General features: G+C 45.8%; 1 protein-coding gene across 31 annotated transcripts in view; it reads right to left on the bottom strand.

The window, feature by feature from the left end:
- Positions 1-3079: 3079 nt before the first annotated feature.
- Positions 3080-26858, bottom strand: part of LOC110533651 (activator of transcription and developmental regulator AUTS2) — a 462000-nt gene continuing 438221 nt past the window's right edge. For 5 of the 31 annotated variants that reach the window (XM_021618068.3, XM_021618076.3, XM_090186364.1 and 2 more), the window contains 13 exons: positions 17014-17602; positions 15736-16031; positions 13894-14126; positions 11183-11227; positions 8963-9058; positions 8673-8744; positions 8526-8555; positions 8234-8305; positions 7309-7450; positions 6872-6952; positions 6611-6694; positions 6186-6426; positions 3080-5950 (listed from right to left, as the gene is read on the bottom strand). In XM_021618068.3, the coding sequence (XP_021473743.3) occupies positions 4657-5950; positions 6186-6426; positions 6611-6694; positions 6872-6952; positions 7309-7450; positions 8234-8305; positions 8526-8555; positions 8673-8744; positions 8963-9058; positions 11183-11227; positions 13894-14126; positions 15736-16031; positions 17014-17602 (3275 nt within the window). In that variant the 3' untranslated portion in view covers positions 3080-4656. The remainder of the gene's footprint in view (positions 5951-6185; positions 6427-6610; positions 6695-6871; positions 6953-7308; positions 7451-8233; positions 8306-8525; positions 8556-8672; positions 8745-8962; positions 9059-11182; positions 11228-13893; positions 14127-15735; positions 16032-17013; positions 17603-26858) is intronic. The other 26 variants (XM_021618069.3, XM_090186362.1, XM_090186363.1 and 23 more) reach the window with 13 other exon arrangements.

Here is a 26858-nt window from a genome sequence, read left to right as displayed (position 1 = left end):
AGACTCCGTCTCATGCTACCACTAGAGTGAAAGCACCGCCAGCATTCAAAAGTGGCCAAAACATCAGCCGGGAAGCATAGGAACTGAGAAGTGGTCTGTGGTCACCACCTGCAGAACCACTCCTTTATTGGGGGTGTCTTGCTAATTGCCTATAATTTCCACCTGTTGTCTATTCCATTTGCACAACAGCATGTGAAATTTATTGTCAATCAGTGTTGCTTCCTAAGTGGACAGTTTGATTTCACAGAAGTGTGATTGACTTGGAGTTACATTGTGTTGTTTAAGTGTTCCCTTTATTTTTTTGAGCAGTGTATGTTTGTTTGAATGTGATTAGGATTGTTGTCAGACGAAATATTCTGTCTATTCCCACCAAATCGCCTTTTCTAAAAATGTATTTTTGCTGTTATGGCCAGTCTGAGCGTTGTATAAGGATTGTTGTGGAGGAAGCAACACAAGCCTAGGAAAGGGACAAAAGTAATCTGCTATAAATAATGCATCCGATGGGTAGAGGGGTAGCACATTTTAAATCTAAGTTTTTAGGCTCTTCAGAAGTTCATATAGTTTTTTTCTGGGATCCTCCCCTGCCCCAGAATATCCCTGTGATAAGCTTCCCTAGGAGTTTGTTATTCCCTCCAACTATAGGGAAGCGTATCACAAAGACTGCCCACAAATGACTTGCTAGCTCTACTGGTGTACTACCAGTCTAGGGTTAGGGTTGAACCGGGGTGTGGACATGAAGTTAGGGTTAGGGTTTTGGCTAGGGTTAGGGTTGAACCGGGGTGTGGACATGAAGTTAAGGGTTAGGGTTAGAGTTTTGGCTAGGGTTAGGGTTGAACCGGGGTGTGGACGTGAAGCTAGGATTAAGATTAGGGTTTTGGCTAGGGTTAGGGTTGAACCGGGGTGAGGACATGAAGTTAGGATTAGGGTTTTGGCTAGGGTTAGGGTTGAACCGGGGTGTGGACGTGAAGCTAGGATTAAGATTAGGGTTTTGGCTAGGGTTAGGGTTGAATCAGGATTTGGATATTATACTAGGGTTCTCTCTCTGGTAGTCCATCGGTTTTGACGATGGCGACTCGTGCACTAACTGGTTTATTGTGTGTTCTTGAATGACTCAGGAGTCTGAGTTTTGAAGCACATACTCTGAGGTATGAAGGACAGATGTGCTTCCATTGGTGTTGTTGGTCCGGTTGAGAGGGAATGATGATTTTCTCTGGTTGCAGTGAAGGTTCTATTTTCTTTAACCTTGGTAGACATCATTTTTTTGTTAGGTTAACTTATTGGGTATCTATTTAATCTGTACATATGAAAGTGTGTGGACCAGGATAACGCTCAATAGTGAAATGTCAGTCTCCATATCTTTTCTCTTTGAATAATATCTCTCTCGCTCTCTCTCACTGTCTCTCTCTAGTGTACAATACACACAGGGCTGGGGTAATGCAGGGATATGGATATGATCCTAGATGGTGGTGTACAATACACACAGGGCTGGGGTAATGCAGGGATATGGATATGATCCTAGATGGTGGTGTACAATTCCACCTCAACAAATAGCTGTGAGACTGGTTCAATCTGTTTTTGTGACAGAGATGAGGAGAAAGGACATAAGCACAACGCTACAGGAAGTGTTCTGTTCTGGGAGCTCTCTGCCTTACTGTCCCTCTGTCTGCAGTCTTGACCAATTTGTTTTTATTAGACTTTGTTTCCATCTAGTGTCAAAGAAAGAGAATACACATTTTCAATGAATTCTCTGAACTGTTCTCCATACATACTGTAGTCAACTTTTACTGAACTCAATTTGCCCCCATTCTATGCTGCTTAAACAAATAATATATATGCATACAGTACCAGTCAGTTTGGACACAGCTACTCGTTCAAGGGTTTTTCTTGATTTTTGCAATTTTCTTTGAATAATAGTGAAGACATCAAAACTATGAAAAAACACATACGTAATCATGTAGTAACCAAAAAACCTATGCAGACAATGTAGACCTGTGTTGGAGGCTGCAGCACTACTGCTAGACCAGCCAAGCCATGTAAATTACCTATGAAAGTTAGGCCTAGGTTCAATCAGATCGCGCATTGGTTTTGGCGGAGTTGGAGGTGTAATTGTGTGTTTACAAATTGGTGAGTGGCTGCTCTTGTGTGCCACCAACCACACTTACTTAGTATCCAAACCGCGTTCGTCCTTCAAAACGGCGATAGAATGTGTTGGCTAAATCCATTATAGAAATAATGACGGGCTAATACATGTTTTCATGTTAATTTGGATGTGGAAGGGGGGGAGGGATTAATTGCCTAACGGTCTTATCGAGGTGTAGACAATAGAACATCATGCATTCAAGTGATTGCACGAACTTCTTACGCAGCTAGCTGCATGAGATTTGTCGTTTTGTACAGTCGGGTGCAGTTTCGTTGCATCCAATGGCAGTGTCTGCGATAAGGTAACGCAAGAAGTTGCTTGTGGACCACCCCGACACCGCCAAAACAACCACGATAATACTTACTTATCAACAATGCACATTTAAATGAATCCTGGCCTGTATAGAGGCTTACAACGGGTAGCGCCCTCTGCTGAGAAAAAACACATTTGAGTTGAGGGTGATGATAACAGTGTGGAAATTCACAGCTCAAATCTGGTGTCATCAAAACAACTGGGCAATCACAGGTCAATACATTTTTGTACATGCTCTTATCCAGAGCAACTAGGGTTCAGTGCCTTGTTCAAGTGCACATAGACCCATTTTTCACAAGTCGGCTTGGGGAGCCGAAACAATGACCTGACTGGCCCAACGCTATTAATCGCTAGGCTACCTGCTACCACCATATTAATGAATAAGAGATTATTGGCTATAGATATCTATCAAAAAGTCGTAATTCACTTCAGGAAATGTGAATACCATACAGTACTGTGAGTAATTGCTTATTTAGAGTGATGGAGATATTGATGGATTTTCAGTGCTCTCCATCATGCCCTTGAGTCTGACGTCTGCCCCGGCACAGGTAGATTTATGAGTTGGTCTAGTAATATCCGGGAACCGCCATTGTTTTCCTCTCATGGTCATAAAAAAGCCAGTAGACATTTTTAGTTCACATTTTTTAATAACATGGCACAATTTACATAACACACGTTTAAATGAGGAGCATGCTGAAGATTCAGTCGCATCGTTTGTTTTGTTTTGTTTCTCATCTAGAAAGACAGTTTTTTTTTTTTTTACATACATGATAAACAGCAAAATTGTTTTTCTTGTTTACAATCTCTTTGCAATATGCATTGACTAACCACTACGGCTCCAGTGGACATTTTTAATGTGGGTTAAAAAAAACACTGCACAACATCTGGCTCTCACAGAGTTTTTGAAGCGCACAACTAAACCTTCAGTGGACTACTAAAATAGATATCTGCTCTTTAGAAACAAACTGTCCATAGTTTAGACGGGCTTTTTTGTCTTTATTTTTTATTTTTGTAGATACAACAGCTTAGGATAGCACTTTAATACACTGTTAGACCAACATAACTTATTTCCAAACACATACTGTACACTCCTTCAGAGGGGAAAATGTGGGGTCTTTTTGTAAATGTGCTGTATTCTCTCCAAAACAAGAATGGTGGTAGGAGTTGAGTTGTTGGAGTAAGTGATCCCTCTCACTTTCTATCAACCTTTCTGTTAGGTCAGTGGTTCCCAACCAGACATACTACGACCCCTGGGGATACTTGGCCTATCCAGGGGATACTTGGCCTATCCAGTGGGTACTTGTGAAGACTCTTTAGACCGTAGGCTTACTGGTAAAATGCACATGAGGGGGTACTCCGGGCAGAGCAAAATTCACTTGGTGGTACAGTAAGGGAAAAAAGTTGGGAACCACTGTGACTTCAGGCATTGGAATTCCTCTACAAAATGAATAGCTTTATAATATAAATTTTAAGGATTGTTACCACACTTTTGTATCATATTTAAGAAAATTGTTTAACGTTTGCACATTTTCTATGAGTACTGTGGGTTTGTGAGGTCTAGGTTGTGGAGAGAATACAGTTTTGTCAGAGTCCGTTGGGATGGTGACCAGGCTGGCTTTCAGAGTAGAAGCCAAGACATTTGTTGCATAGTTGAATGTGGGGCATGGTGGTACAATGTTAACCTTTTCAGCTGCGTCAAGCTAAAACCAATCAGCAAAAAGCACATTCTGAACTTCCTCCTCATTAATAATAGTCCTCTATTTACATTTGTTCAAAGTAAAGCTTTCAAAACACCCTTTTGCATATTTGTACCATGATTTGTTCCTTAAGGAGTGAGCATGTCGACTGTACACATATCTACACACTTTGCTGCCTGTCAATGCATTGAAGTACCTGTACATTCCAAAATGTCTTTGTGAGGGTGCCGTTTCCATTGCCCTACACACCTTCAGGGTAGTCCAGGACACGTTCTGTACAAGAGAAAGAATACACACAAAAAGCAGGAGCAAACTGGAGCAACCCCCCCACACACAACTTTTTAATTTTTTTACAAAAACATAATCTGTGGGTGTTCTCCCCCACATATTATTCACAGCTATGGTACAGTCTTCTGTTCCCAAAGCTAAGTGCTTGGTGTGAGGCACAGGGCAGAGTATGCCTGTAGTCTGCCTCCAATCCAGGGTGAGGATTGCGCCCCACTCTGCTCACCGTGCCTCTATGTCTTTGTGGTTGTGTGCTGATGGTCTGTCTCTGATGTCTGTGGTGAGGGGCGTAGTCCGTCTGGGGGAGCCAGGCCTGGCACCCAGCGTGGGGATGAGGGGGGGCGGGGCACTCAGGGAGGCTGTGGGCGGGGTTTTGTTCAGGATACCGTTCTGGTGAGCGGCGTGAGCTGCAGCGGCGGCCGAAGGGCTGACCCTGGGGTAGTGCATGCTGGGTAATCCGGGGACCATGAGGCCAGCGTGGTGGTGTGGCAGGTGGCCGTCCAGGGCCGGGTGGTGCATGGCGGCATGCAGACGGCCGTGCTCGTAGTCTTCTCTGAGCATGTGCAACCGCTCACGCTCCTCTAAGTGTGCCCGGGCCTCCTGCTCCCGGCGCTGCTCCAGGGCTAGAGGGTGGTGGTGGTCGCGGTTAAAGTCATGAGCTTCTCGGTCCCTGTAGGAGCGTTCTGCCTCGTAGAGGCGCTGCCCGGCCAGCCGATGCAGGGGGTCGTTTCTCAGCAGCAGGTCCCTGGCCAGAGGGTCCCGTCTGTGGATGTCTAGGCCCCTGTAGGGGTCCCTCATGGGGTCCCAGTGGAAGGCTGGGTAGGGGAACCTCTCTGCCCCCGGAATTGGGCTGATGCCCAAGAAGGGGGCCACCATTCGAGTCCTCTCCAGGCCACTGATGTTGTTCATTGGGTGGACACCCGCCATGCCCATGGGCATCGCCATGGAGGAAGGGGGGTGGTGGTGGGTGTGGAGGCTGGGCGTGAGGGGCACCTGGGGCAGGTGGAGGTGAGGGTGAGAGGGGGGTCTGTCCCTGTCCGTAGGGCTGTCCTGCTCCTCTTTCCTCTCCTCCTTTACCTTCACCTCATTGTTGTTCTTCTTGTGGTGCTCGTAGAGAGAAGGCAGCTCTCCCTTCTTCTCCATCAGGGCCTCCCTCTCCCCCCTCCCCAGCCCCCCGTTGGGCCGGTCCAGGCTGGTCTGGCGGATGTAGGGTGAGGTCGTTCCTCTACCGTTGGCCTTGTCCTCAGTCACCCGCCCGTCGTGGATGATTGGCGTTGTGTCCTTGTCGCTGTGGTGATTCTCTTTGAGTTTGTGCTCGTCTGTGCCGTTGAGCTTCCAGGAGTCGGGGTGCTCCCGCTCCCTGTCTCGGTCTTTGGGCTTGTCCTTGTCCCTGGGGGGTTCACTGGGGGGCAGGTGGTTCTTTTGGGGCTCTGGGGGACGGCTGTGACCCAGTTGGCTGATAGGGTTAATGGGGACTGGGGACGGATGACTCTGGTGACGCTTCTCCATGGCTTCCCTGGATGGACACAAAACAATGGGCTTTAAAGATTAAGGAAATGTAACATTTGTACCACTATTTCAGTGTTTGTCAGTGGTTTAATTTTAGGGTACATTGAGTTGGCACAAGTCCCCTAAAACATCGACATCTATTAAACTCTCAAATAAAATAGTCTCAGCCATGACAAAGCTTTACAACTTCTGACATTCTGCTGGTGTGACTGCTACAGGTAAAACCCCTCCATTACACCCACCTCTCCTTGTCGTCTTTGTTGATGGAGGACGTGTCTCGCTTGTCTGAGTCTCTGTCTCTCTCATGGGAGCTGACTGAGGCGCTCCTCTCCGAGTCGGCAGGTTTGAGCCAAGGCGGAGGGGTGGGGAAGGAGGGTGGTGTGCGGTGCAGCCGGTTCCATGGCTCGTGGTTGTTGTTGAAGTGCTGCTGTGCATTGGGGTTGTCTTTATGGCCAAACACAGAGTTAGGCGCTGTTAGAGATTCAACATACGGAAAGAAGAAAATACCAAAACGCAAGTTAAAAGCATATCTCGCTGGTGTGGCGGTCAGTCAAGTCTAATGTTAGAATTTGATAACTTCATGCAACATACATTTTTATAATCTAACAGGAAATCCTCAAATGTTTGGTTGTCAAATACATGATGTTGTCATGGAAATGAAACTCACTTAGTGCTGGGTTTCCAAGCCCACCGAAGGCTGCTGTGCTGAGAGATGAGAGACCTCCAAACGAGGGAGGCCTACTGAATGGCTCTAAGAGAGAGAGAGAGAACACAGTCAGCACATTATCTAAATTGCTCCTGTACTGGGTCAACCAGCTTCTGACACAGACATACTGTACTTGTTAGCTCTCCATACAGCCTCAGTGAGACAAGGATCAATTGATGTGCATTTGACGTGACTAGGTGCGCTGTGCGTGCTGTGTCTTACCTAAGTGAGGTGCAGGGGTGAGGAAGTTGCCGGGGTGGTGGGGAGGGTGGCCGAACGGTCCGGCTGACGGGTGTGTAGAACCTGACATGGAAAAGAGAGTTTATGTAACACATCTTCCATAAGGATTTTAAACTGAGAAACAGTATTCTTTCCTTTTAAGAGGCAAGAGCATTGATCTTAGCATGTAATCTATAACCCAGGTGGAGACCTGTGCGCTGCCTCGACACTCTGCTAAAAATAGACCACTCTATGGGTCCAGAAGGATTGATCTCCTTTGGAGAAGAGGTCCTGGAAGTAGTGTGTCAATCATAGAAATACAATGACCAATGAGTGTTCCAGTCAAATTTCCCTGGTCTGAACGGCTTTTCCCTTCTAAAAATCGAATTTCTTTGGCGTCAATCATCTTCTACCAAGGGCACTAACCAACCCACACTCACCTGCTGCTGAGAAGAGTGTGGCGGGACGTGCTAAGTCGTGGTGGTGGTGCATCGCGCCAAAGAGGCTGGGGCCGGGGGGTCGACTCAGGAACTCCGGCTTGAGCCCGAAGTCCAGCTTGTGCGGGTCGACCTGCATCTGCTGCTGGAAGACGCCAGACAGGAGGAAACAGCACATGAAAAACACACCACCAACGCTGCAGGATCAGCAAGGATACAAACTGTAAAAAGGGTTTTGTTGGTTATTTGTGGGCTAAGGCATGAAGGTACCCAGTAATGTAGAGGAAATAAAAAATAGGTGGGTAAACGCTGAGCGCCGATCGCGGTGATTAAAGTAACGCCCCCTATATTTTTAGTGCATTTCTCTGCAAAAGGGTTGTAAACACTTACCCTCCACTACATCAGTGAAAGTAACACAAGATGGCAGTCCTCTTATAAGATTCTCTATGGGACTCTCTCTCTCTATACTGTCTCTCTATACTGTCTCTCTCTCTCTATACTGTCTCTCTATACTGTCTCTCTCTCTATACTGTCTCTCTCTCCTATCTCTCTCTCTCTATACTGTCTCTCTTCTCTCTCTCTGTCTCTCTATACTGTCTCTCTCTTCTCTCTCTCTCTCTATACTGTCTCTCTCTCTCACTGTCTCTCTCTCTCTCTCTCTATACTGTCTCTCTCTCTCTATACTGTCTCTCTATACTGTCTCTCTCTCTATACTGTCTCTCTCTCCTATCTCTCTCTCTCTATACTGTCTCTCTCTCTCTCTATACTGTCTCTCTCCAGGAGAGGAGCTGGATTACACTACTACCTCAACTAGACTGGGTCTTAGATGATAAAACATTGGGGTTTAGAGAACCACACTATAATGAAGCACATTAGACAGTGTTTCTCTATAGTCTGAGTGGAAGGAAGTGCAAAGGGGAGGTCTCACCTTGACTTTCTGTTGGTGGTGGTAGATCTGCCAGGCCATATGGACATGCATGGCACACCACTTCCCTGGTTTCTGCACAAAACACAAAGCCAGCTGATATGGTTAACCTTAAATGTAGGATTCTCAAGGACTGTATATGCATTAGGGACATTTTTATTTGTCCAGGACAAGGTTTAATCTTTGTCCAGTTTGTTCACTAACTTGGTTGTGCAAACAACAACATTTTACTGCAATAAACATATTAGGGGAAGGAAGTTAGGGGAGAAACAACTACAGCTATTAACATTCTTACCCTGAGAATGGGCCGAAACGGATCCGTTAGCTAGAGGAGAAAGAGAGAGAGAGATGGCTCAGTTACTTTAATGTGTGTCATTCAGGCGTTCCTAATTAGCAACTATGCATGGCTTCCTTATTGAGTATGTCCAGCTAGGGTGCTTACCCTGGGGTCCTTCTGTAAGAGTGTGTGTGGGACTGCTCCAGGTCTTGAGGCCACATCCAGTGGGTTAGAAGTCTGCAGAACACAGAGAGAGCTCATTGTGAGAGGAGGTATGGGGAGCATCGTCTCTGTCTTCAGTGTGTGCATGCACATGTTTTTCAAGTTCACTCCCTATTCTGATAACGTACTGTATGTTTAGCTGTGTGTTGGTCTTCAGAGAGCACACTACACTGAAGGTGTGTTTATCAGGTTCACCAACTGTGTGTGTGTGTGGTGTTGGGCTGTGGCCCTACCTTGGGCTGGAAGGCCCCCTGCAGCGAGCCAAAGGGCCCGGTTGGAGGGATCACCGGTGGAATGCCGGACACGCCCGGGGGGTAGGAGTGGAACAGCTGAGAAAAGAAGAGAAGGAACAGAGAGAGGAGTGATGATGGGTGGAGTGTTGTGTTGTTCAGACAGGGAAGGACAGCAGCTGTATGAACAGTGAGATGAAGGAGAGAGGGGCCAGGATGACATGACAGGGTACAGGGTGGGCGGGGTGGAAGGAACAACACCAGCATCACTAGGGGTAAACATCCAAACCGCCGTAAGTCAGGTAGCTACAACTGTCACTGATCTTAGTGCCTCAAAGTGTTCAGCAAAACTAAAATGGTCACACTTGTTTATTCTACTGAAATCACCAGGTATTTACTAAGCCCTAACATTGAAATTACACACTAATAACCTATGAATTACTTGTTAGCCGCTAAAACCCATTTACTGCTATAGTCTTTCTCTGTGAGTGTGGACAGTTAAAAGGAACTCTCACCAGAAAGAATACTCCTATGTAATCACAACCAGTGTCTCTCTGTTGACACATTAATTCATTCATTTTAAATAGGGGTTAGCCCACCTAACTGTGCTGATAGCAGTGAGATGAATTAAGACCAAACTCTGACGAACATGTAATTGCTACTCTGATTCACAACGTGGGAAACAGGTGAATGCCTCTGAATAGCAGAGCAGTAAATGAAGGCAGAGGTTAAGTGGTAGAGACAAAGCATACAGCGGCACACACTCACATACCACTCACATACCACACACAGACTCACATACCACACACACACTCACATACCACTCACATACCACACACACACTCACATACCACACATACCACACACACACTCACATACCACTCACATACCACACACACACACACTCACATACCACACACACACACTCACATACCACACACACTCACATACCACACACACACTCACATACCACACACAGACTCACATACCACACACACACTCACATACCACTCACATACCACACACAGACTCACATACCACACACACACTCACATACCACTCACATACCACACACACACTCACATACCACACATACCACACACACACTCACATACCACACACACACTCACATACCACACACACACTCACATACCACACACAGACTCACATACCACACACACACTCACATACCACTCACATACCACACACACACACTCACATACCACACACACACTCACATACCACACACACTCACATACCACACACAGACTCACATACCACACACACACTCACATACCACACACACACACTCACATACCACACACACACACTCACATACCACACACACACACTCACATACCACTCACATACCACACACAGACTCACATACCACTCACATACCACACACAGACTCACATACCACACACACACACTCACATACCACACACACACTCACATACCACACACACACTCACATACCACTCACATACCAATCACATACCACACACACACTCACATACCACACACACTCACATACCAATCACATACCACACACACACTCACATACCACTCACATACTCACATACCACACACACACTCACATACCACTCACATACCACACACACACTCACATACCACTCACATACCACACACACACTCACATACCACTCACATACCACACACACTCACATACCACACACACATTCACATACCACACACACACTCACATACCACTCACATACCACACACACACTCACATACCACACATACACTCACATACCACTCACACACTCACATACCACACACATACCACACACACACTCACATACCACACACACACTTGCATACCACACACACACTCACATACCACACACATACCACACACACACTTGATAGAGCCACTGAACTCAATTGATAATTTGTTCGATTCACTTGAGTAGGAAGGGGGTTGAAATGCTTCAGCCAGGTTCCACAGTAGTGAATGAATGAGCAAGCAGACAGTTGTGTTAGCAGACAGACATTTGTGATGGGAAAGACATAGATAGAGCATCTGCCCAGTCTTCATCTGTGGACAGACAGGACGCTGTATTCTCTCAGAGCAGAAGCTGAGGGGGATGGCATGGGAGCTATTGTACAAATACACACACAGCTACAACATGGACTAGCATGGCTGGATGGGTGAAGAATGCACAAACTGCCCCACAAACACAAAGAGAAACTCACGCTGTGTCTGTAGAAAGGGTCAACTTTTGTTGGGAATTTTTCAAACTGTAGAAGGAATGAAATAAACAGAACTAAGAACAAGGATGATACAGAGAGGATACAGTGGCTTGCAAAACTATTCACCCCCTTTGGCATTTTTCCTATTTTGTTGCCTTACAATCTGGAATTTAAAATGTATTTTTGGGGGGTTTGTATAATTTGATTTACACAACATGCCTACCACTTTGAAGATGCAAAATATTTTTTATTGTGAATCAAACAAGAAATAAGACAAAAAAACAGAAAACTTGAGTGTGCATAACTATTCACCCCCCCAAAGTCAATACTTTGTAGAGCCACCTTTTGCAGCAATTACAGCTGCAAGTCTCTTGGGGTATGTCTCTATAAGCTTGACACATCTAGCCACTGGGATTTTTGCCCATTCTTCAATTGCTCCAGCTCCTTCAAGTTGGATGGGTTCTGCTAGTGAACAGCAATCTTTAAGTCATACCACAGATTCTCAATTGGATTGAGGTCTGGGCTTTGACTAGGCCATTCCAAGACATTTAAATATTTCCCACTTGAGTGTTGCTTTAGCAGTATGCTTAGGGTCATTGTCCTGCTGGAAGGTGAACCTCCGTCCCAGTCTCAAATCTCTGGAAGACTGAAACAGGTTTCCCCAAGAATTTCCCTGCATTTAGCGCCATCCATCATTCCTTCAATTCTGACCAGTTTCCCAGTCCCTGCCGATGAAAAACATCCCCACAGCATGATGCTGCCACCACCATGCCTCACTGTGGGGATGGTATTCTCGGGGTGATGGAAGGTTTTGGGTTTGCGTCAGACATAGCGTTTTCCTTTATGGTCTCATCTGAACAGAGTACTTTCTTCCATATGTTTGGGGAGTCTCCCACATGCCTTTTGGCGAACACCATAAAGCCCAGCTCTGTGGAGTGTACGGCTTAAAGTGGTCCTATGGACAGATACTCCAATCTCTGCTGTGGAGCTTTGCAGCTCCTTCAGGGTTATCTTTGATCTCTTTGTTGCCTCTCTGATTAATGCCCTCCTTGCCAGGTCTGTGAGTTTTGGTGGGCGTCCCTCTCTTGGCAGGTTTGTTGTGGTGCCATATTCTTTCCATTTTTAAATAATAGATTTAATGGTGCTCCGTGGGATGTTCAAAGTTTCTATTTTTTACAACCCAACCCTGATCTGTACTTCTCCACAACTTTGTCCCTGACCTGTTTGGAGAGCTCCTCGGTCTTCATGGTGCCGCTTGCTTGGTGGTGCCCATTGATTAGTGGTGTTGCAGACTCTGGGGCATTTCAGAACAGGTGTATATATACTGAGATCATGTGACACTTAGATTGAACACAGGTGGACATGATTTAACTAATTATGTGACTTCTGAAGGTAATTGGTTGCACCAGATCTTATTTAGGGGCTTCATAGCAAGGGGTGAATAAATATGCACACACCACTTTTCCATTGACATTTTTTTGAATTTTTTGAAACAAGTAATTTTTTAAATTTCACTTCACCAATTTGGACTATTTTGTGTATGTCCATTAGATGGAATCATAATAAAAATCTATTTAAATTACAGGTTGTAATGTAACAAAATAGGAAAAACACCAAGTTGGGTGAATACTTTTGCAAGGCACTGTACGTGCTAACTAACATAGAGAGTTGAGTGACTACATAATGTCCCCTTTTTAGGACATTTCAGGAGTCACACAATGTACATCTGAAAGAATATCGCAGCAGCTCAACAGAAGCTTAATTATCGACATGAAAGACTGGGCTATTTAGTGAATCAAGAAGACAGAGGAGCCATTTGGCCACATCGTTATCCTCTGCCTGAAGAGTCCTTTCCCTGCTTTTCACCCTCCCATTTTGTGAGTGACTGAAGAGCTCATAAACTATCCAGCTCTCTGTATTTCTGTGTTTAATTTAGGGAGGTTTAAGTGGTTTAATGTGGACCCAGGGAGAACATTTCCCCCAGTTAAGTTTAAACACTGCGGCCGTAAAAACACTTTTATGTCCTCATTAGCTGTCAGAGCGCTAGCCATTCCGCCTTTGAGGAAAATCTTCAGAGCAATGTAAAATACTCAGTGGTTACAGTAGGCCTATGTGAGAGTGTGTGTGTGTGCATTGTCTGGGGCCACGGTGTGTCTGTGTGTGTGTATGTGTGTACGTGTGTGCGTGCGTGTATGTGTTAGAGAGAGGGCTGGTGAGCAGGCCTGTTTCAGAGGGACAGCCACACAGTGCCTGTGGCCTCAAACTAACAGCATGTTAATGCTAGTTTAAAAATAGCTCCATTCCAGTTTGGGGTGCCCGAAATATGCCAGAGAAAACACACACAAAAATTGGGGAGAAGAAAGGTATCACTGTGGTAAAAAACGCAGAAACAGATGGGTCATCATTGAGAGACACGCCACAGAAAACCCCTGTTTCCCTCCAGCAAGACTGGAACTGCCTTATAGTACTATAGGATCACCAATACTGTATTAAAACACTCACATTCAAAAACACTATCCATTCCACCCTACTGTTTCTGTATGTACAACAAAAACCTTTTTGGAGATTTTTGCTGTAAATGCTTAATAAAATAAACCATAATTAAACATTATTATCATTATCCACACCCCTTACCCCCCAGTCCACCTCCCCTTCCAGTCCAAAACCACCAACCCCCTCTGCCCTCCCAGGAGTGGTGTTCTACTTATCCTCACATTTCTGGCTGGGGTACGCACCATGGGGGGTGCAGGGGTAGGCATGATGGCGTGGGAGAAGGGGGTGAAGGTGTGCTGGTGGGTGTGCTGGTGCGTGTGTTGGTGCTGATGCTGGTGCTGGTGTTGGTGGTGCTCGGTGCGCAGGTACGGGGGCGGGCCCAGGGAGGCCCCGCGGTCGGCGCTCTGCGAGGCGAGGAAACGGTTGTTGAGCTCCTGGCGCAGCAGGTCTTGTTCTGGAGGAGAGAGAAAGGAGAGGTAGAGAAGAGGAAGAGAGGAGGAAAGATGACACTCACGGTCAGGACCAGTGTCCGTTTGTCCACACTGGATCTGTTTTGTCTAAGAATAGCAGAGTAAGACAAGACGTGATAGTCAAAGTGTCTGTGCTTGATCGGTTTTGTGTGAGAGTAACAACATCTATAGAGGTACAGTACTTCATAATCAGAGTAACAACATCTATAAAGGTACAGTACTTCATGATCAGAGTAACAACATCTATAGAGGTACAGTACTTCATGATCAGAGTAACAACATCTATAGAGGTACAGAACTTCATTGTCAGAGTAACAACATCTATAGAGGTACAGTACTTCATGATCAGAGTAACAACATCTATAGAGGTACAGTACTTCATGATCAGAGTAACAACATCTATAGAGGTACAGTACTTCATGATCAGAGTAACAACATCTATAGAGGTACAGTACTTCATAATCAGAGTAACAACATCTATAAAGGTACAGTACTTCATGATCAGAGTAACAACATCTATAGAGGTACAGTACTTCATGATCAGAGTAACAACATCTATAGAGGTACAGTACTTCATGATCAGAGTAACAACCCTTACAGAGGATGTATAGTGTTAGTCACATATCACATTAAAACCAAGATAGAGAACCAAAGTTCAGGTATTCTCTTTACTATGGGAGTCACACAGGGCATCCCTGAATGGTGCCTGCTGCTCCAAGAGTCAGCACCTTTATTGCAATTACATGAATACCTCAAAAACCATTTTAGAACGGAGCTGTTGATCAACTGACTGGCAAACAACGGCTTGAGGAGAAATAGAGAAATGCATTTTATATCCATCCAAATTGAGTAAATTGGCCCGAGAAATTGTATTTTCTCCAGAGTAACCAAATAATTTGTATTCCACTGTAATATAATGCACCATTTCATACATTTATTTCTAGCTCTTACTGAGATGAGGGACATTTTATTTGTTTCTTCATAAAAGTTTCATTAGAATCTGAACAATATACAGCAGAGTTCATTATGCTGTTTTGACTGAATAGATTTCTGTGAGATGAACACATTGCCTTGTGAAAATGAGAATTACCCATAGTTTTATTAAACCATGATAATACTCCCTTTCAGTGAGACCCTGACATTAAGCTAGATCACAAGTGGCACGACAGGAGAGGGCATTCATCACATGGGCTGATTGGGGGGAAAAAGTGTGTGTTGTTTGAGTGATCAACCAATCAAACACAACAGAATCTTGACCGAGGGAAGGACAGGACACCTGTCTGCACCTACTGCACCATTATAGACAAACATAGACGGCACATAGTGCAGCTATGTGTGGAATCCTTACCTGTCAGTCTCTATAAATTAGCACAAAGGTAACATTATGTAAGTCTCTGTCTCGCTCCCTGTCACAGTTCAATACGTCTAGGGCTCCACACGCACCTCTCTCACGCCACAGACGACCTGGCTTCTGCCACAACAGCCATGAGAATGTACAGCTTTGCTCTTCGCTGTCTGTGTATTGCGACAGCTGCTGTTGTGGTGCAGTTCTCCTGCCTGTCCACATGGGGGCAGCCTGGTATATGTGCCTACCTGAATAGGGCGTCCCAGCGGCGGGGTGTCCTCCGGGGACTGGCAGGGTGCTAGACGTCAGTGGCGGAGGTGGGGGCAAGGCTGGTGGAGGCGCAAACATATTGGGGTGGTGGGGGTGTGGCGAGGACTGCAGGGCGGGGGGGAAACCGTGGGGAGCGATCTGATTGGCTGGGTGAGGCAGGGGGAAGGCCGTGGCTGCAGTGGCGGAACCGGATGGTGGGAGATGGGGTAGGTGTGGGGACGGACCAGCAGGGCCGTGGGGCTTGGTACCGCCCGGGGTACTACTCCGACTGCTGCTAGAGAGATAGGACGGACAAGGGGACAGAGAGAAAGAGGGATTTTGTTTTTTACATTCCCATCTAAATCAGCTTCCCCACATGTACGCACATAGTAGATACGCTCTGACAGAAAGGTTTTACATCGCATTTCCCTCAAGAGACTTTTCTCTGAATCTCAGGATGTATCAAAACTTTACCTTCAAAACACCCTCAGATGCCAATGACCATCACTGGCAAACATTATAGAACAGCATCTGTGTTCAAACATTTCTGTAGTTAAGCAGCTCCAGAGGTACATGCAGAAAAAAGGAAGGCAGCGAGCCTTGTGTTGTGTGTGTGGATTTGTCTCTCTGAGACTCAGAGTCATGTAGCAGTAACTTAACAAGCTAAGCCCCAAAGCTCATTTGCAGCTGCCGCCTGTCTCTGTAACCACCCCGTGATTATTCACAGTCTGCCAGATCCGTTGGCACACTGACTGACACACTGGCACTCTGGCAGAGGGAGTCAGACACAGAGCCAGCTCCTCCCTCAGAGGGAGAGCCTTCCCTGGGACTGGGGCTAACTGGGACTCTGGGGGAGCTATCCTGGAGCTCTGAATTAATGCTCAGTGCTCGACTATCGGTAATGGAACAGCTAGCTGATTAATAGAGATGGGTAGAGAGCTGGAGGCTCCTTAGCAGCAGATGACAATGTGGGTGGTTAAACAATCCAAGGCACTTATCGCTCAGCTGGACTGGCGGTGGTTTTCCCACCCTGGTGAGAATCAGTGATGTTGTCTGGCTAGGGGGGTTTCACCTCAATGCTAATTCAAGGCTTGTTCTTGCCAATCATTTATATGCTGATATAAGATCAGAGTTTGAATACTTTAAGAGGGTCTGAAAGGGTCTTCCCGTTACATTACTCAATATCAAAACCGCACACAAACAAAAGATTACATCAATTTACTGGAGCTTAAACAGGCCTACATATCTTGGTGTAAACAGAGTGTGTTGGGACTCACCTGAGGCCGTTAAGGCTAAGGCTGCTGCTGTAGGCAGATAGGGGGCGAGGGTGGGCCCCACAGTGTGAGGGGAGGCGTTGAGGCCCGGCCTGGCTCTGGCTGGGGTGGTGGGACAGTAGGGCGGGGTGTGGGTGCAGACTGGGCGGAGGCCGGGGGTGGGACAGTGGCTCAGGCTGGCGCTGGGGCCGGGACAGGGACTCAGGCTGGTGCTGGGGCCTGGGCGGGGGGGCCTGCGAAGGCTCTGGTCCCTGAGCGAGAGGCAGGGCTGCGGGGATCTGAGGCCTGAGAGAAGCCTCTGAGCGTGGGGGCTGGTGGACCGGGGCCTGTGCCAGAAGGGGGCCGGGGAGAGAGGGCTGGGCCTGGGAGGTGGGTAGGGACAGAGGCAGGGGCCGAGGGCGGCCAGACGTATAGGGCTGCGGGGGTAGCGGCTGCTTGGGGGCACTGGGAGCGGGGGGAGGCACAGGGACGTCCTTGCAGCTCTCCTGGCTCTTCTCCTGGCTGCGCTCTAGGCCTGACACCTTGGGGAGGCCCAGGCCGCCACGCTCCTGGATGTCATTGGTGGACAGCGCATCGACGCTGAAATCTGGAACTGTTGACAGGGAGAGGAAACACAAATATATGGACTTGTCAGTACTTCAGTCACAGTTCATATTGAATCACAGGCTGCTCACTCCAACAAATAATAACTGGTAAGTACCTCAAAACAATACACACAAAAACTGCTTATTTCTACAGGACAGTCCACTGATAAAGTCCATTGATGGTACTATATACAGTATGCAAGACCTAAACAGAGCCCCTCTACAGTGTTTGTGCATGGCCGGTGGGTCCTACTCAGACAGACATTGTGCTGTAGCATCAGCAGTCAACTCTCTATGAGCAAGAGCAGGAGCGGAGAGACTCATAGGGGATGACAGTGCATACACAACCAGTAATTAACACTTATCTCTGGACACACACACACACACACACACACACACAAATCTCTTCAGAGCTGTTGATTGGGCTGGTTCCCCAGAGCCGTGGCTGTGAGGCAGGCAGGCAGCCCTCTGGAGCACCATTATAGCAGGCTGAAGCCTCTGAGGTGGTTTCCTCTATAGTATTACTGCTAGGCTGGTCCCTGTGGGCCCCCGCCTCATAGAGGAAGAACCAGGGGCCCCAGCCTCATAGAGGAAGAACCAGGGGCCCTGGGGACCAGCCTAGCAGTAATACAACAGAGAGCTAGCCTACAGATAGAGAACAGACCACGCTTGAGCCCCAGCCTGCATCCCAGCCATCCTGCCTCTCTCTCAGGCTCCATACCGAGCCCCTCCATTAGCAGTAGAATGTTTAACAGGGATTTAAGCACCCATGCGACACCATCATTAGGGGTCAGGTCAGATAATGGCTGACCGGCACCAGATAGACCAGGGTGCCAATATCTATTATCTGCAGTAACAACTATTGACCACTGCTGCTTCCTGGAGAGCCGGGACAGGGCAAGACATCTGTCAGCTGGAGAACACAAGATACATTCTTCCCAGATGAAGCGTTTCCTTCTGCACTAGCACACTTTATCAGATCATTACACACAGCCTACACAATACCCACTGTACTAAATACAGGGGGGACATAAAGCAAGAAGCACAATCCTCCGCAAAATGTTTGATTCTAAAGGATCCGCAAGGCCAACTTAAAATTCCAGAAAGTTCCGTTTTCTGTAGTCTACTGTGGATAAAGCTTGTCCTAACTCACACCAATCAGTGTCTGTCTATCCTCAGACCAGATCCATGTTATTGTCCACGCCAATCTGCTCCACGCCATCACCATTCTACAGAGGCTCCTTCTAGATAGAAAACATCACTGGCTTAATAGATGGATGGATGGAGAGAGAGCTCCCAATTCTCCATCCATCCATTCCCCATTTCCTTCCCCCCTGAGGTCCCTGGGCTTGTTTTGAGAATGTGCTAACACGTTGAAAAGAAGGTGTCTCTTCTTCTCGTAATGAAGACTCCTGGGCCAGGAGGAGGAGAGGAGGAGATGTGTACATCTCCCACGAGGGGTAATTTGTCCTTTTCCTTGATCCCTGGAAACAAATACATACATCCCCCGCTGGTTCCTTTAAAGCCACAGCCCTGCTGTTTTCCTTTCCCAACAATCTTTCTTGTTTCTGTAGTAGTGGGGTTGTGGTGGTGGTTTATATCACATTAGGATGGGGAATAAATGACTGATGCCTGTTGGAGGTTAGAGGTGGTGAAGCCAGGGGCTAAATTTGAGGCTCAAGGGAAACTGAGGGGGTTAGAGTGGGGTCAGTCAGGGTGTGTGGGACCAAAAGGCTCCTTAACAGCTTCTACCCCCAAGCCATAAGACTGCTGAACAATTAATCAAATGGCCACCAGATTATTTACATTGACACCCCCCTCCAATTGTTTTTTTGTACACTGCTGCTACTCGCTGTTTATTATCTTCACCCCTACCTACATGTACAAATTACCTCGGCTAACCTGGAGGGACATTGACTCGGTACCGGTACTCTATGTATTTGGCCTCGTTATTGTTATTTTATTGTGTTACTTTTTATATATTTTTTACTTTCGTTTATTTGGTAAATATTTTCTTAACTCTTTCTTGAACTGCACTGTTGATTAAGGGCTTGGAAGTCAGCATTTCATGGTAAAGTCTACTCGGCACATGTGACCAATACAGTTTGATTTGATCTGTGTATGGCACAAAACAGAGAACACACTACTAGGAAAAAGTGTGAGTGAGGGGACTGGCATTTCAGTATTTATTTTAGCACTGATTGCTACAACAGCCTACATACAACCTGATATATCAAATGATTACACAATAATACACATCCACATTAATTTCAATATACACCTGTCCTTCAGCTATAAAATCCCTGTCACTATTCTCTCCCTCTCACCCTCCTCCTCCTCTCCCGTGTTGAGAGGGAGTCCGACCCCTGGAGACCATCCTGACAGATTTATAGGGGTAGAGACCTCTGGGACATCCCATTCCCAACACTCCGTCCATGTCCCCTTCTCCCCGTCTCTCTGTCCCATTCCTCACCTAAATAGCCCCATCACACATTCTTAACCCACACGTCATGCCTTCAACCACAGGATCCAATGGAGTCAGGGGTTCCATCGCATCAATCACACAAAACCAATGCAGCAAACAGCCTAGCTACACTACCGGTCAAAAGTTTTAGAACACCTACTCATTCAAGGGTTCTTCTTTATTTTTTACTATTTTCTTTGTACATTGTAGAATAATGTTGAAGACATAAAACTATGAAATAACACATATGGAATCATGTAGTAACCAAAAAAGTGTTATATTTAGATTTGTTTATTTGAGATTTGAGATTTTTCAAAAAGCCACCCTTTGCCTTGATAACAGCTTTGCACACTCTTAAGTTAATTAGTGGAATTTCTTTCCTTCATAATGCGTTTGAGCCAATCAGTTGTGTTGTGACATGGTAGCGGTGGTATGCAGAAGATAGCCCTATTTGGTAAAAGACCAAGTCCATACTTTGGCAAGAACAGCTCAAATAAGCAAAAAGAAATCAGTCCATCATTACTTTATGACATGAAGGTCAGTCAATGCAGAACATTTCAAGAACTCTGAAAGTTTCTTGAAGTGCAGTCGCAAAAACCATCAAGCGCTATGATGAAACTGGCTCTCATGAGGACCGCCGCAGGAATGGAAGACCCAGAGTTACCTCTGCTGCAGAGGATACGTTTATTAGAGTCACCAGCCTCAGAAATTGCAGCCCAAGTAAATGCTTCATAGAGTTTAACCTTTTTGGGATAGGGGGCAGCATTTTCACTTTTGGATGAATAGCGTGCCCAGAGTGAACTACCTCCTACTCTGTCCCAGATGCTAATATATGCATATTATTATTAGTATTGGATAGAAAACACTCCGAAGTTTCTAAAACTGTTTGAATGATGTCTGTGAGTATAACAGAACTCATATGGCAGGCGAAAACCTGAGAAAAATCCAACCAGGAAGTGAGACATCTGAGGTTTGTAGTTTTTCAAAGCTTGGCCTACCAAATACACATTGAGATATGGATAAAGTTGCACTTCCTACGGCTTCCACTAGATGTCAACCGTCTTTAGAAACTTGAATGAGGATTCTACTATAAAGGAGGGGCTCATGAGACCACTGAGTCAGTGGTCTGGCAGAGTGCCTTGGTGACGCGCGCTCCCGACAGAGTTACCTCTCGTTCCAGTGCTTTTCTGAAGACAAAGGAACTCTCTGGTTGGAACATTATTGATGTTTTATGTTAAAAACATCCTAAAGATTGATTCCATACATCGTTTGACATGTTTCTAAAGGACTGTAATGGAACTTTTTGAGTTATTGTCTGGATGAAGTGCCTGCGCCTCGTGAAGATGGATTACTGGGCTGAACACGCTAACAACAAGTGGCTATTTGGACATAAATGATGGAACTTCATGGAACAAATCAGTCATTTATTGTCGAACTGGGATTCCTGGGAGTGCCTTCTGATGATGATCATCAAAGGTAAGTGACTATTTATGGTGTTGTTTCTAACTTTGTTGACTCCAAAATGGCGGAAATTCCTCTGGCTGTTTTGGGTTCTGAGCGCCGTTCTCAGATTATGCTTTTTCCGTAAAGTTTTTTTGAAATCTGACACAGCGCTTGCATTAAGGAGAGGTCTATCTTTATTTCTCTGAATAACACTTGTATCTTTTTTCAATGTTTATTATGAGTATTTCTGCAAAATCACCGGATGTTTTGGAATCAAAACATTACTGCACGTAAGGCGCCAATGTAAACTGAGATTTTTGGATATAAATATGCACATTATCGAACAAAACATACATGTATTGTGTAACATGATGTCCTATGAGTGTCACCTGATGAAGATTATCAAAGGTTAGTGATTAATTTGATCTTTTTTTCTGCTTTTTGTGACTCCTATCTTTGGCTGGAAAAATGCCTGTGTGTTTTTTCGACTTGGCTATGACCTAACATATGTTATGTTGTGCTTTCGCTGTAAAGCATTTTTGAAATCGGATACAATGGGTAGATTAACAAGATGTTTATCTTTAATTTGCTGTATTGTACTTGTTAATGTATGAAAGTTACATATTTCTGATTTTTTTTTATTTATTTTGAATTAGCGGAATGTTGTTGAGGGATTCCGCTAGACGCTAGAAAGGTTAAGTAAAAGGCACATCTCAACATCAACTGTTCAGAGGAGACTGTGTGAATCAGACCTTCATGGTCGAAATGCTGCAAAGAAACCATCCTAAAGGACACCAATAATAAGAAGAGACTTGCTTGGGCCAAGAAACACCAGGAATTAACATTAGTTCTTTGGTCTGGAGTCCAAATTTGAGATTTTTGGTTCCAACCGCTGTGTCTTTGAGAGACGCGATGTGGGTGATCTCCACGCGTATTTCCCACCGTGAAGCATCGAGGAGGATGTGTTATGGTGTGGGGGTGCATTGCTGGTAACCATTTTGGCTACACAGCATTCTGCAGTGATACGCCATCCCATCTGGTTTGGGCTTAGTGGGACTATCATTTGTTTTTCAACAGGACAATGACCCAAAACACCTCCAGGCTGTGTAAATGTTATTTTACCAAGAAGGATAGTGGTTGTAGTGCTGCATCAGATGACCTGGCCTCCACAATGCCCCGACCTCAACCAAACTGAGATGGTTTGGGATGAGTTGGATCGCAGAGTGAAGGAAAAGCAGCCAACAAGTGCTCAGCATATGTGAGAACTCCTTCAAGACTGTTGGAAAAGCATTCCAGGTGAAGCTGGTTGAGAGAATTCCAAGAGTGTGCAAAGCTGTCATCAAGGCAAAGGGTGGCTATTTGAAGAATCTCAAATATAAAATATATTTTTATTTATTTATCACTCGTTTTGGTTACTACATGACTCCATATGTGTTATTTCATAGTTTTGATGTCTTCACTATTTATCCTACAATGTAGAAAATAGTAAAAAATTAAGAAAAACCCTTGAATGAGTAGGTGTTCTAAAACATTTGATCAGTAGTGCATGCTCTATCGAGCCCAAATGGCCGGATAGACTTCTTCACTGAGTCTGTCTCTCCGCTGGCCCGGGGATAACCTTGTCCCTGATCTGTTTGTGCTGTCTTGCCAACTCCTATGGCGTGACAATGACCATAAGAGTTGGCAAGACAGCACAAAACAGACCTGTCATCAGGCTAGCCTATGGGTGGGTTTTGGTCTGAGAGACACGGTGAGGAAGATGATGATGATGAGAGGGGAAGTGAAACTATGAGGCTATCTAGCCACTACCCAGACTCCATGATGCAAGATACAGGAGCCTCAGAGGAGACCAAACTGTCTGGCTTGCTCAGTGTCAAAATCCCAGTATGCAACAGTTATCGGAGGGTGAAATGTCTCGTTAGCAGCAGAAGCAGCCTATGTGCTCGAGTGATACTGAGCCCCTCATGGTTCACAGAGGACACAAAACATTCTCATTGAACAAAAATAACTGTAGAACACTTAGGCTTGGGTTCAAGACCAGGGTTAGGAAGCTTGAGGGAAGGTGATCATTTTAGTTAATTGACGTCAAAATGTTTTGTATGACAAACAAGATATATACAGTCTGACAGCTGTGTTGTGCTGACAGCTGTGCACCTGTTGAGGCAGAAGGAAACAGGTGCTACTGAGAGGAAACACACTGCCAGGAAATGTGGAGAAAAACTCAGCCAACCCTGGTTAACCACACCTTGTCAGAGAGAGAGAAAAAAAAGAGAGAGAGGGGGAGAGGGCGAGAGAGGGCAGAAAGTGATGCAACAGCAGTTAACCTGTGGCGGTTGCTGAACCATGTTGTCTGTTTGTCTTTTGGGGAGGGGAAACCTAAGAGGCAGCGGCCATAACTCTGCGGTTTCAGGTGGATGGTAAAAACACCCCACCCTGTGAGAACATCCTCTCTCGCCTCCTTTGGAAAAAGGTCAAAGTTGATCAAGGAAAGTGAAAGTGGATGGAAATGTGCTTGTTTGTAATGAGACAGTCCTTCTCCACTCACGTGTCATTACGTTTACAGGGGTATGTCCCAAAATAAATGTCTAAGCAAGACATTTTATAGATAAATCAATAAGTAGCATATTGTTTTTAAACGTGTGTATGTTTTTCTCCACTGACAAAACAAAAGCTGATTCAAAGGGGTGTGGTAGATACTCTTCTGCGGTAGGATACACGAGTATCCTCAATGGAAGGTGGCTATCGAGGAGGGGAGGACACTTCCGCTTGACTTTTAATGATATGACACACTCCTTGACCACATATCGACTTCCAGGTCACAGAGAGAGAACGGAGGATGGTCTTTTGCCCAAATGAGAATCTCCCCTCGACTCACTCCCTCTCTAGCTCTCACCTTTTTACTTCTCTCGCTCTATTCCCTTTATATATCTTCTCTTTCTCTCCATCTCTCTCTGTATGTATTTTATTTTTCTCTCTCTTGCCATCGTTAGCAGACTGTCTGTCTGTCTGTCTGTCTCTCTGTCTGTCTCTGTCTGTCTCTGTCTGTCTGTCTGTCTGTCTGTCTGTCTGTCTGTCTGTCTGTCTGTCTGTCTGTCTGTCTGTCTGTCTGTCACCATGCTTCAGGGGAAACATCTCTCTGCATCCTGCTTAGTGTTGCAGCCAACCAACCCAATGCTCCACAAAGGACTGCACTGCACTGAACTCAAGGCTCAGTTACAATCATAAGAAACAGATTCATACGGTCTAGACGTTATCGTGGGCGTTTTTTCTCTCTCTCTCTCCATTCCTCGCCTTCCAGTCGGACCCACAATTATACACTTAAACAATGGTGGTGTTGTTTCGAGAGCCTGCCGCTCTCTTTCCCCCGGCACCTTCCATTCCCACCCACGCCCCCGCTCTGCCTATCCCTGCTCTCCCCCTCCAAAACGGACAAATAAATCCAGGAGGCTGGCTGTTTCCTAAAGTCAAATCAATTAATGTACACACAGAGCTGAATACCACCGACTACAGTCCGGCCCTCCTCAAAGAGAAAATGACATCTTGTATTTGTCTATCTCTGTAAACATGAATTATAATCAGAGTCCCCCATGCCGAGGGGTCTGGGGAGAACTCTCACTACGCTAACTGTGTTTCCAGATGCACTCTGAATAAAACATGCCTTTTATTCTACTGCAGAAACACTATTCTATAAGCGGTTAGGCCACAGAGCAACCTCCGTTCAGGAAACAATTTAGCTCGTAAAGAAAGAAATAAGAAAGTAGCTTAACATTTGGCTTTGTATTTGGTTAGACAGCGAAAATTGGGTTTTCATTTACGTCTACCAAGTGTGTTAAATTGAGTGTCCTCATCCTCAGCTTTGTGGACTGGTGTCCCCCGTAGACCCTGAGTCAGTTAGTGAGAGTAGATGTGTTTATTTGTTTCTAATAAAGACTGTAGTCAGGCGAACGTCAGACATCTTTAACACACACACACACATACACGGCAGTCTCTATCCACAGCTTTCTCTCAGGATACTCTACTTCTTCACCATCTCTCCATCTCTCTTTCTCCAGAAAGACAAGGAAAAGGGAAAGCTCCAGTGTTCATATTAGCAGATGGCTGCTGAGCCCAACTCCCCCACTGAGTTCCCTGGTGCTCCTGAAGTACTCCACCATGGTAGAGTATAGGGAACCCTGGCGTCGCACCAGTCTGTCTGGTGGTGCCATGAGGGAACCTCCACGTCTGATGGGACATGGCCCACAATGCACCTCTCCAGAACTGAGAGAAGGCTCAGAGTCTGTGAAGAATGCAGTTTACTATGCTACACTTTGACTGCTGCTTTAAAGTCAGACAGATCACTCAAGTTTTTACAAGGCCAACCGCTGTAAGCCAAACGACCAGTGACTTGTACTTGTAATATCAATTTACTGAATAGCTAAAAGCTATGTCAGTAACCTTATCAGAAGGCAGTTGGTTGACCTCACCTCAGGGTTCATGCCAAAGCAGGCAGCCAGAGAATCCTGCAGACAGTATCATAACCTCAGGTTTAAAGACGTTAACAGCATTAGAGGGGGTGAGAGCTGTAACACTATGCCTCTGATCCCCATATCCATGTCTCAGTGTGTCCCAGAGCACCCTGCAGCTATGTGCACCCATCATCCAGGTATGCATGTCCTACATGCCCCAGATGGGGCCCCGCCACTGGGCCTGACACTGACGGAGGGTCCCCTGGCTGGCCCGGCTGTGCTGATTTACGTCAGCAGGGCTCTAAAAACAGGGCCAGAGGGGTGTGGGTTACACCCCGGGTCAGGAGGGCCAGGCTACATCCCGCTGGGGGACCAGAGCTGTTAACCGCAGGGGAATGGAAGTTAAACAGAAATAAAGCCGAGGGTAAGAGAGAGGACAGGAAAGCTATTCTGGATATGTGTCTTGGGGAAAGTGTTACACGTGTTGCGTTTCAGTGTGAATACAGACTCATGTATTCCTCGGTAGTAAGGCACACCCGGCATTAACGAACTGCAGCCATAGACAAACTGCAGCATTAACGAAAGCAGCCATAGAGCTGAAACTGTAGCTCATAATAGATCAATGTCATAAATGAAGAAATTAATGTAATGTACATGGATGAAATGTATGCATTAGTGAAAACATTTTGTGCACGTGTGTAGTATTAATGATATTATTTTGCGTGTGTGTGTGTGTGTGTGTGTGTGTGTGTGTGTGTGTGTGTGTGTGGGTGTGTGGTTGACCAATGGAGGGAGTTAACTGCCTCTGCTCTGATATATATATAGCTGTGATTCCCCTTGAGTTAGAAGGCAGCAGTACTCTAATATAATGGGTCTATTAACCCCATTGACTGTTGTTCTAAGCTCTTGTGA

The sequence above is a fragment of the Oncorhynchus mykiss genome, chromosome 10, assembly GCF_057628025.1.
Source record: "Oncorhynchus mykiss isolate SJ-2025 chromosome 10, ASM5762802v1, whole genome shotgun sequence".
NCBI classification, from domain to species: domain Eukaryota; kingdom Metazoa; phylum Chordata; class Actinopteri; order Salmoniformes; family Salmonidae; genus Oncorhynchus; species Oncorhynchus mykiss.
Note: the sequence above shows the minus strand (reverse complement) of the source record. Positions and strands in the feature narration are given on the sequence as shown.